This window comes from Bos mutus, chromosome 3, assembly GCF_027580195.1.
Source record: "Bos mutus isolate GX-2022 chromosome 3, NWIPB_WYAK_1.1, whole genome shotgun sequence".
NCBI lineage: Eukaryota > Metazoa > Chordata > Mammalia > Artiodactyla > Bovidae > Bos > Bos mutus.
The window spans coordinates 117,112,678-117,124,767 of NC_091619.1; the positions used below are offsets into that span (position 1 = coordinate 117,112,678).

Below are 12,090 nucleotides of genomic sequence, written 5' to 3' on the forward strand. Positions count from 1 at the left end.
TGGGCGTGCCCGGCACGCTGGGCCGGTGGGGAGGTGAGGGCGGGCTTGCACACGGGTCCCGCCTGGTGGGTGGCCCACGGCTGGAGAGTGCCCATCCTGCCCCCCGCCCTGGTCCTTGTGCCGTCCACCCTCCCTCTCCCCGCTCTGGACGCACACAGCTGGGCACGTCCAGGAAACTTCCCATTACCAGTTCCTGCCAAGCAGCCTCAGAGATACCCTGGAGGCCGCAGCGTGGGGGCCCAGCGTCATCCCGTAGCTGGGCCTGGCCTGACATCCTGATGGCCCCGTCAACCCCCAGCACCACAGAGAGAGCCCTGCCTAGCTGGCATCTCTCACCAGAGCAGGGACCCCTGCCCAGCTGCCCTGCCTGCCCAGGCAGAGTCCTGCACAACCCCTGAGTGACGCCACCAGCTGCGCCCTTGCACCCCCATGTGCCCTGCAGCCCCAGTGGGGCAGCCTCTCCAGCCTCATACCGCGTGTGGGCCCCGGACCCCAGCCAGAGGCTGCAGCAGAGGCACGAGCCACTGATGGTCACTTTATTCGGGTGTCGCCGCCCACACTGGCTTGCCGCGCAAGCGTTCAACAAAGCTTCTCGGTCGTCAGGGCCCTGTAGCGCTGAGGGCCCCCAGCCCGGAGAAGGGCCGGGCAGCAGACTCTGGGAGCAGGAGGTGGCTCCTCGGAGGGAGACCTGCAGGGCGCGGCCCAGGCTTCCATGGACCCCGCCGGGCAGCGTGGGGTGCTCACCTGCCCCCCTGCTCGAGTCCTGACAGACCCCGAGCCCACTGGCCCAGCTCCTCCCGGGGCGGAGGTTGCTGTGAAGGCCTTCTTCCCTTGGCAGGCCGGGACAAAGTCTCGGGGTGCTCTGGGAGCCCTGTGTAGTCAGCGGGGCACCCAGACGCTCACTCATGACTGTAGGTGGAGTATGATACGCGGCACCTGGACTTGCGTGACGGCTTCCGGGCCTCAGACCCCTGGGGCTCGTTGCCAAGTTGCTTCAGGGGTTTCTTTATGAACATCATTGGGTACATTTTTCCTGTCGGGAAGGAGGGCACAGGTAAGGCAGCGTCCGGCACAGGACAGCCCCCAGGTCAGGAGGGGAGGGGGCTGTCCTTGTCCCCAGAGGTCTCTCTGCCTTGTCCCTGGAGCACTGGGCCCTCCCTGCCCTGGGTCAGGCCCGGGGCCGCCCTTGAGCTCCCAAGCCCTGCCCACTCCAGGCCAGGTGCCGGTCAGTGAGAGGCTCCCTCCTTGCCTCCTGGTTCCTGTTTGTTTCTCGTGAGGATCCAGAAGTCACAAACATCCTGACCCACACTGATGGGTGCAGAGCAGCCAGCCTCGGAGCCACCTGTGCTTGGACTGGCCATGGGAGACACTCATGCACGCGTGTGTGCACACACACCTGCAGGAATGCACTCTCCACTCCCCTCCAGGTGACACGGCATTCCTTTACCTGGAGACAACCCCTCTGTCTAGAAATGATGGTTATCAAGACAGTGCTGCTGCTCAAATTCTGAGTGGAGAACTGACTCTCCAACCCTAAGTCCCTAGTGAACAGTGGAAGGATTAGAACCAGAGCGTCTGTGTCCCTACGAGAAAGTGAAGACGTGACAAGTCACGTGTCAGAGCCATCAAAGACGAGGCATGTGGGTGGGATCCCAGGGGACCCCCAGCAGGTGCCCCCTGTGCGGCAGGGACTCCCTCCAGAGAGGACCCAGCCCTCTACAGTGACACCTGTGTGCATGCTTAGTCGCTCAGTCGTGCCCGACTCTGACCCCGTGGACTGCAGCCCGCCAGGCTCCTCTGTCCATGGGGACTCTCCAGACAAGAATACTGGAGTGGGTTGCCATTTCCTTCTCCAGGGGATCCTCCAACCCAGGGATCAAACCCAGGTCTCCCACATCGCAGACAGATTTCTTTACCATCTGAGCCACCAGGGAGGCCAAAGTGAGACCTCCATGACCCTACTTCCCTCCTTCCTCTATGTGGCCTAAAAAATAACAAGAACCTTCCCGGTTTCTATTATACCACAAACCTATTTCTATACCCAACCTGGGAAAACAGAGAAAAACACCAGCGAGAAACAGCAAAATTCTCAAAATATGCACCAGCATCTACCTGGGGAATCAGACTGACTGGCCCAAGATGAGAGTATCAAGAAAGAGAGATAAGTATCCAGAAGCGTCTATTTTGAAGAAGTCACAGCAGTATGGTAACTGTTGAAATGACCACCTTCCTCGCAGACACATCAAAATGTTAGGCAAAATCAATATTTATTAATATAAAGTCAACAGCCACCTGAGGTCACAGGGGACCTAAGTCCCACACACTTAAAAAAACCTGTGGGGCCGTAGTGAGTGTGTGCGTGGATATCAGATGCAGCAATAGCTCCTTCAGGGCATCACAGGTGTGGAGCTGGCAGCCCTGTGCAGCCTGGACTGTGGAAGGGACAAAAGGTTCTCCCTATGGGCAGAGGGGCCAGGAAAGCTTTGCTGCCAGGGCTCTGAGCAGAAGCATCTCCCAGCAGCGTGGGCATCCCACTGGTCCTCAGCTGACAGTGGAAAGGAGCAGATATGAAAGAACCCGTAGGCCTCACCTGGTGTCAGGCAGGCAGCATGTGATTCCCTTGGGGGGAGGAGGAATAGAAAATCCCTACTGATAGGAGCTCAGGTTTTAAAATTCCAACATGCCAAAGCATCCCAGCAGAGAGAGCACCCCAAGAACATCAGGTGATGGAAAGTGGCGCGGTGGATACAGAGTGAGGAGCCGCCGACACAGCCTAGAGGACGCGGCCAGGCTCAGTTCAGACCTAGCTCTGCCGCCTAAGCCGCTAGCTCACAGGGCACACGCCCCCACACGAGGACATGCCTCCAAAGTCGGCACAAAGTTTGCATAACCTCGTAGAGACAGACAGAGAAGGCCAAACAAACTGAGGAGACAGAGGAACATGTTCCAAACAAAAGAACAAGATGAAACCCCAGGGGGGAGAAGGACCCTAAAGAAATACAGATAAGTAATTCACCAGATAAAAAGTTCTAAGTAACAGTCCAGAGAAATACTGACCAAACTTGGGGAAAGAATTTAGGGATACAGTGAGAACTTCAACAAAGAATTAGAAAATACAAAAAAAAAAAAAAAAAGAACCAACCAGAGCAAAAGAACTCACTGAGGTGAAATTCACACAACGGGGAGTCAACTGCAGACGAGCTGATACAGAAGAACATACAAGTGACCTGGGAGACACAGTCATGGGGATCACCCAATCAGAACAGTGGGAAGAAAACACTTCTCTTAAAATGAGGACAGTTTAAAAAGCCTCCGAGGCAACATCAAGCATACTAACATTCACACGGTAGGGGCCCCGGGAGGAGAGGAAAAAGGGGGCAGAAAATGCATTCGATAAAATGATGGCTGAAAACACCCCTTTCCTGAAGAAGGAAGCCGGTACCCAGGTAAAGGTCACGAAGGGTCCCAAACAAGATGGCGAAATGTGGGGGTAAAGAGAGAACTTTAAAGGCAGCAAGAGAAAAAGAGTCACAGACGAGGGAGCCTCCATAACGCTACCTGCTGATGCTTCACTAGAGGCTTTGTAGGCCGGAAGGGAGTGACGTGATGTATTTAAAGTATCGAAAGGGAAAACCTACAACCAAAGATGCTCATCATTCAGGACTGAAGCAGCGTTCCCCAGACAAGCAAAAACTAAGAGAGTCTGTCTCCACTGAACTAGCCTCACAAGAAATGTTAAGGGGCCCTCTCTAATCAAAAAAGAAAAGGCCATAAAAAGAAATAAGAAGAAAATCTATGAAGGAAAACTATTTCGCTGGAAAGGCAAATATATAGTAAAGACAGTGGATCGGCCACTTAAAATTTAAGCTAGTACGAAGGTTAAAAGACAAAAATCATAAAATTAACTACATAGAACTACAATAAGGACTTAAGAAATACACATAAAGATGTAAAATGTGACATCAGAGCATAAAATTGTGGAGTGGGGGAGTAAAAAAATGTAGTTTTTACAATGTGTTTGAATTAAAATATGATTATCAGGGTAAAACAAATTAGAGCTATAGATAGATATAGACACAGTTACAGAGAGACGTATGTGTGAACCTCGCAGTAACAGCAAAGCAAAACCTGCAGCAGATGCACACAGAGAAGAGAGGACACCAAACATGACATTAAAGACAGCTATCCAACCACAAGGGGAGAGAAAGACTAAAAGGAGAGATCAGAGAAGAGCCACGGAAACAACTAGGCAGTAAGTAACGGAACGGAGTAAGCACGCACCCGTCACCGATCACTTCCATCAGAAAGACATTACGTAGCTGAATGCGTTTGGTTTGGTTTGTTTAACTATCCATATGCTGCCCGTAAGAGATTCATCTCAGAACTAAAGACACACAGACTGAAAATGAGAGAATGGAAAAGGATATTCCTTGAAGACAGATACAAAAAGAAAGGTGGGGTAGTAATACATATATTAGACAAAACAGAATTTAAAACAAAGTCTGCAACAAAAGACAAAGAAGGGCATCATATAATGATACAGTAATTATCCCAACAACAGGATACAATGTTCATAAACATATATGCTCCTGACACAGGAGCACCTAAAATATATAAAGCAAATATTCAGACAGAAAGAGAAAAGCTTACAGTGACCTGACATACATCAATGGACTGTTCATCCAGACGGAAGATCAATAAGGAAACAAGGGCCTTAAATGACACACTCGGCCAAGAAGACTTGATAGGTGTCTATTGAACATTCCATCCCAGACAGCAGAATACACATTCTCTTCAAGTGCATGGGGAGCATCCTCCAGGAGAGATGACACGCTAGGCCACAAAACAAGTCTCAACAGATGTATGAAGACTGAAATGGTATCAAGCATCTTTTCTGAACACGGTGTTATGAAATTAGTACTCTACCACAGGAAGAAAGTGGGAAAAAACATGAAGACTGACCGATATGCTACTGAAAAAGATAAAGAGTCCATGAAGAAATCAAAGATAAAAAGCACCTCAAAATGAATGAAAATAGAAACATAACTTTCCAAAATCTGTGGAATGAAGCAAAGCAGTTCTAAGAGGGAAATTCATAGCAATATAGGCCTTTGCTGTTCTTCAGGCATTAAGTCCTGTCCAAATCTTTGCAACCCTATGGACTGCAGCACACTAGGCTTCCTGTCCATCATGATCTCCTGGAGTTTGCCCAAACTCTTGTTCATTGAGTTGGTGATGCTATCCAAATACTTCATCCTCTGTCTTATCCCCTTCTCCTCCTGCCCTCAATCTTTCCCGGCATCAGGGTCTTTCCCAATGAGTCAGCTCTTCACATCAGGTAGTCAAGTACTGGAGCTTCAGCATCAGTCCTTCCAACAAATATTCAGGGTTAATTTCCTTTAGGACTGACTGGTTGGATCTCCCTGCTGCCCAAGGGACTCTCAGGAGTCCTTCAGTGCCACAATTCAAAAGCATCAAATCTTCAGGGCTCAGCCCTCTTTATGGTCCAAGTCTCAAATCTGTACATGACTACTGGAAAAACCATAGTTTTGACTAGAAGGACCTTTGTTGGCAAAGTGATACCTCTGCTTTTTAACATGCTGTCTAGGTTGATCACAGCTTTCCTTCCAAGGAGCACCTTTTAATTTCATGGCTGCAGCCACTGTCCACAGTGATTCTGGAGCTGAAGTAAATAAAATCTGTCACTGTTTCCACTTTTCCCCCTCCTATTTGCCATGACTGGATGCCTTGATCTTAGTTTTATAATGTTGCATTTTAAGCTAGCTTTTTCACTCTCCTCTTTCACCATCATCAAGAGGCTCTTAAGTTCCTCTTCATTTTCTGCCATTACAGTGATACTGTCTGCATATCTGAGGTTGCTGATATTTCTCTTGGCAGTCTTGATTCCAGCTTGTGATTCATCCAGCCTGGTATTCTGCATGCTATAATGTGTATATAAGCTAAATAAGCAGGGTGACAACATACAGCCTTGACGTACTCCTTTCCCAGTTTTGACCACTCCATTGCTACATGTCTGGTTCTAACTGCTGCTTCTTATCCTGCAAAGAGGCTTCTCATGAGACAGGTAAAATGGTCTGGTATTCCCATCTCTTTAAGAATTTTCCAGTTTGGTGTGATCCACACAGTCAAATGGAGCAAATGGAGATGTTTTTCTGGAATTCTTTGCTTTCTCTATGATCCAAGGAATGTTGGCAATTTGATTTCTAGTTCCTCTGCCTTTTCTATCTCCAGCTTGTACATCTGGAAGTTCTCAGTTCACATACTGTTGAAGCCTAACTTGAAGGATTTTGAGCATTACCTTGCTAGCATGTGAAATGAGTGCAATCGTGTGGTAGTTTGAACATTCTTTGGTATTGCCCTTCTTTGGGATTGAAATGAAAACTGACCTTTTCCAGTCCTGTGGCCACTGCTGAGTTTTTCAAATTTGCTGGCATATTGAGTGCAGCACTTTAATACCATCATCTTTTTGGATTTTAGGTAGCTCAGCTGGAATTCCATCACCTCCACTAGCTTTGTTTGTAGTACTGTTTCCTAAGACCCACTTGACTTCACACTCCCGGACGTCTGGCACTCGGTGAGTGGTTATCCAGGTCATTAAGACCTTATATATAGTTCTCCTGTGTATTGTTGCCACCTCTTCTTCATCTCTTCTACTTCTGTTAGGTCCTGACCTTTCTGTCCTTTATCGTGCCCATCTTTGCATGCAGTGTTCCCTTGATATCTATCTCCAGTTTTCTTGACGAGATCTCTTTCTCATTCTATTGTTTTCTTCTATTTCTTTGCATTGTTCACTTACAGTTTTCTTCTCTCTCCTTGCTATTCTCTGGAACTCTGCATTCAGTTAGGTATGTCTTTCCCTCTCTCCCTAGGCTTTCACTTCTTTTCTCAGCTATTTGTAAAGCCTCCTCAGACAAACACTTTGCCTCCTTGCATTTCTTTTTTTCTTTGGGATGGTTTTGGTCACTGCCTCCTGTACAATGTTTTGAACCTTTGTCCATAGTCCTTCAGGCATTCTGTCTACCACATCTAATCCCTTGAATCTATTTGTCACCTTCAGTGTATAATCATAAGAGATTTGATTTAGGTCATATCTGAATGGCATAGTGGTGTTCCCTACTTTCTTCAACTTAAGCGTGAATTCTGCAATAGTTCAGTTCAGTCGCTCAGTCGTGTCCGATTCTTTGTGACCCCACGGACGGCAGCACGCCAGGCATCCCTGTCCATCACCAACTCCCAGAGTCTACTCAAACTCATTTCCATTGAGTCGGTGATGCCATCCAACCATCTCATCCTCTGTGCCCCCCTTCTTCTGCCTTCAATCTTTCCCAGCATCAGGGTCTTTTCAAATGAGTCAGCTCTTCGCATCAGGTGGCCAAAGTATTGGAGTTTCAGATTCAACATCAGTCCTCCTAATGAACACCCAGGACTGATCTCCTTTAGGATGGACTGGTTGGATCTCTTTGCAGTCCAAGGGACTCTCAAGAGAATTCTCCAACACCACAGTTCAAAAGCATCAATTCTTCAGCACTCAGCTTTCTTCACAGTCCAACTCTCACATCCATACACGACTACTGGAAAAACCATAGCCTTGACAAGACGGACCTTTGTTGACAAAGTAATGTCTCTGCTTTTTAATATGCTGTCTAGGTTGGTCGTAACTTTCCTTCCAAGGAGTAAGCGTCTTTTAATTTCATGGCTACAGTCACCATCTGCAGTGATTTTGGAGCCCCAAAAAATAAAGTCAGCCACTGTTTCCACTGTTTCCCCATCTATTTGCCATGAACTGATGGGACCGGATGCCATGATCTTAGTTTTCTGAATGTTGAGCTTTAAGCTAACTTTTTCACTCTCCTCTTTCACCTTCATCAAGAGGCTTTTTAGTTCCTCCTCACTTTCTGCCATAAGGGTGGTGTCATCTGCATATCTGAGGTTATTGATATTTCTCCCAGCAATCTTGATTCCAGCTTGTGCTTCTTCCAGCCCAGTGTTTCTCATGATGTACTCTGCATAGAAGTTAAATAAGCAGGGTGACAACATACAGCCTTGACATACTCCTTTTCCTATTTGGAACCAGTCTGTTGTTCCATGTCCAGTTCTAACTGTTGCTTCCTGACCTGCATATAGGTTTCTCAAGAGGCAGGTCAGGTGGTCTGGTATTCCCATCTCTTTCAGAATTTTCCACAGTTTATTGTGATCCACACAGTCAAAGGCTTTGGCATAGTCAATAAAGCAGAAATAGATGTTTTTCTGGAACTCTCTTGCTTTTTCCATGATCCAGTGGATGTTGGCAGTTTGATCTCTGGTTCCTCTGCCTTTTCTAAAACCAGCTTGAACATCTGGAAGTTCACGGTTCACGTATTGCTGAAGCCTGGCTTGGAGAATTTTGAACATTACTAGTGTGTGAGATGAGTGCATTTGGCTGGAGAAGGCAATGGCACCCCACTCCAGTACTCTTGCCTGGAAAATCCCATGGACAGAGGAGCCTGGTAGGCTACAGTCCACGGGGTTGCGAAGAGTTGGACATGACTAAGCGACTTGTCAATGTCAATGTCAGTTGCACATGGATTAGGAGAGTTAATATGTTAAAAATGACCATACAACCCAAAGCAGTCTGCAAAGTCAATGCAATCTCTATCAAATGCCAATGACATTTTTTTCACTGAAATAGAGAAAACGATTCCAGAATGTGTGTGGAACCATAAAAGACTTCAAATAGCCAAAGCAATGTTGAGAAACAAGAAAGAAGGCATCACACGTCTTGACTTCAAACTACATTACAAAGCTACAATAATCAGAGTGGTACTGGCACAAAAACAGACGCATAGACAGTGGAACAGAAGGAGGAGCCCAGAAATAAGCCCACTCACACGTGGTCAATTAATCTACAACAAGGAAGGAAAAAATGTGATGGGGGAAAGACAGACTCTTCAATAAATGGTGTTGGGAAAACCGGGCAGCTACAGGTAAAATCCAGGCTGGACCACTGTGTCACACCACGCACAAAAAGAAGTCAAAATGGACTCGAAGGTTAAGACCTGAAACCACATAACTCCAAGAAGAAAACACAGGCAATATTGTCTCTGATATCATCATCCTTAACAATATTTTTACGGATCCGTCTCTTCAGGCAAAGGCTTTTAAAAAAGCAAAAATAATCAAATGGGACTACATCAGCTAAAAAGCTTTTGCACAGTGAAGGAAACCATCACCAAGTTGAAAAGGCGGCCCGCCGAGCAGGAGGAGATGTTTGTAAATGATACGTCTGATAAGGCCTTACTACCCAAAACATATAAACAACTCATACAAGTCAATATGTTCTAAAAAGCCCAATCTGATTTTAAAATGGGCAGAGGACCTGAATAAGCATGTTTCCAAAGCAGACAGACAGATGGCCAACATACAAATGAAAAGATGTTCAATATCACTAACCATCAGGGAAATTCAAATCAAAAACTCCGTGAGATACTACTTCACACTTGTCAAAACCGCCATCATTAAAAAGACAATAGATACGTGTTGGCAGGGACGTGGAGAAACGGAAGCCTCAGCCACTGTTGGTGGGAATGGAAACTGGTGCAGCCACTGTGGAAAACAGCATGGATTAAAAATTAAAAACAACTATCATACGACCTATCAATCCTGCTTAGCTATTTATAAGCCAAAGAAAAGGAAAACACTAATTTGAAAAGACATGCACCCCAAAGATGCTGGGAAAGATGGAAGGCAAAAGGAGAAGAGGGTGGCAGAGGATGAGATGGTTGGATGGCATCACCAACTCGATGGACATGAGTCTGAGCAAGCTCCAGGAGTTGGTGATGGACAGGGAAGCCTGGCGTGCTGCAGTGCACAGGGTTGCGAAGAGTTGGACACAACTTAGCAACTCAACAATGACAAAACACCCCAATATTCAAAGAAGCAATATTTACAACAGCCAAGATACGGAAGCAATCTAAGTACCCACTGACAGATGAACGTAGAGAAAGTGTGGCCTATTTATACAGTGGAATACTGTTGTTGCTGTTCAGTCACCAAGTGGTGTCCAACTCTTTGCGACTCCATGGACTGCAGCATGCCACACTTACAGCTGGGGGACTCTGTGGCCTGGAAGGACACCTGAAGCTCCAGGATACACAAACCTGTTTTTCGCGTCCTTCCAGAGACTCACCCCGCGCCCCTGCCACCTCTCCAGAACACAGAATGCTGGCTTCTGGGCAGAATCCCGACACCCACAAATTCCAGGCCCTTTATGTCAGCCACCAACGTTCCAGGCCCAATGCCACCGCCCTTGCCCATCCCAAGCTGCCCCCAAGGCTGCGCCCGTCTTGGGTTCCCTGACCGCCCCAGCTCCAGCTCCCCAGCCGTCTCCTCCTGAGGTTCCCCTGACCTTCTCTGGCCCAGGCCCCAGCCTCCAACCCCAGCACCGCCCCTCCCCTCATGCTGAAGACATGGGCTCTGAGTGTAGCGTCCCCGTGGCCCGCCCCCAGCCCCTGACTCCCTTGCTCAAAAGGGACCCATCAACCGCTCCACTTCCCAGAGCTCGCCTGCTCTGGGGCACGCCCACCTCGGGCACCGCCGGCCACCCACCTGCTCGCTGGGCCCTCCGCCTGCAGCCCCGTCTGTCCCCCGTCCTCCCCCACCGTCCTCATGACGGACTCTGAGGGCCACCGCGGCCCCGCGCTCTGCAGTCGCCCACGATCCCCCTGGGACACTGCGCCCTCCGCGGTCCTGCCTTCCGCCTGCCCCGCCTCAGCTGCCTTCGGGCCGGGTCTGGGGCAGTGGACAGGGCTTCTCTTCCCAGCCCGAAGGAGGGCCGGAGTCCAGGTGGGTGGAAGAGAGAAGCCTGGAGGGCAGGGAGGTGAGAGTGAGGGTCCTGGAGGGCGGGGTGAGGGGGCATCGGGCACACACTCGAGCTGGAGTGGGGAGGGGGCCAGGTGGGGGAGGGGAGAGGCGAAGCGCCTTGGACCACTCACTCCCCGCAGACTGACTCTTCAGCAAATGTCTGGAGAGGCGGCCCCAGGGAACCCGGCCCTTCAGCCACTTGGCATGACCCTCTGCACACTGACAGGCACACATGGACACACACTTACACATGCATCCGCCTCAGTTGAACAGGGCAGGAGAAACCCCAACCCACCACGCCCTGTCTCCCCTGTCCCTCCCCCCCCCCTTCCCCCTCCCCCTCCATCAACCCTTCCTCCCCTGCCCCTCCTCTCCCCCCTCCCCCTCCCCACTTTTATCTGCAGCCCCGCCTCCCAGATGCTCCCCACACTGACCATTTCTGCACTGAACTCTGACCCCTGCAACCCCCCTGGCCAAACCGTGACCCCCATCAGTCACTTTGACCCCCGCTTATCACTGCTATGTGGTCCCCACTGCCTGTTGGTGGGCTCGCTCTCTCCTCTCCCTGACGCTCAGCCAAACACTGGAGGGACCAGACCAGGCCAGCTCTCAGCCCAGCCCCCAGCAGGCAGCCTGAGCAGATGGCCCTGAGCACCGCTCCCCAGGGACCCGGCATGTACCCCACCCAACAGCCTCCAGCAGATGACGGACCATCCCCCACGATGATGATGGGGCGGGCCCACAAGGGAGGGTCCACAGGCTCCCCGGGGCCCAGGCCACAGGGGGACAGGTGGGGCCTCCCTGGCCTGCTGGGAGCCCTCCCGCTTGCAGCCTGAGTGACTGCAGCTCCAAGTTCTCAGAGAGCTAAGGGGCCGGGTGGCCAGCCCAGCAGCCAGAGAAGGGAGGCAGGATATGGGCGCCTCTTCTCACTCAGAGGACAGAAGCGGGGAGGGGGAACCTCTGTAAGAGCACAGAACTTTCTGGAAAGGAAGCTTGGCTTTGCAGGAGCCCCAGGGATGAGTGACATCCACTTTGCTCCACGCACACTGGCAGTGCCAGGCCCCTACACAGTCTGAGTCTGTCCACAGGAGAGAGGAGCCCAGCCCGAGCCGTCCACGAATCCGAAATCCCAACTGGCTGCCTGAGGCACTCGGGGCCTGAGGGGGCGGCTGTTGGCTTGGTTGCAACCCCGTTCCAGCGGGAGTCACTGAGGACAGCAACGTGGGAAGG

At 50.0% G+C, this 12,090-nt stretch overlaps 1 protein-coding gene across 1 annotated transcript in view; it reads right to left on the reverse strand.

The window, feature by feature from the left end:
* Positions 1-641: 641 nt before the first annotated feature.
* Positions 642-12,090, reverse strand: part of ANKMY1 (ankyrin repeat and MYND domain containing 1) — a 53,961-nt gene continuing 42,512 nt past the window's right edge. The window contains exon 18 of the mRNA XM_070368632.1: positions 642-1,033. Within this exon, the coding sequence (XP_070224733.1) occupies positions 900-1,033 (134 nt within the window). The 3' untranslated portion in view covers positions 642-899. The remainder of the gene's footprint in view (positions 1,034-12,090) is intronic.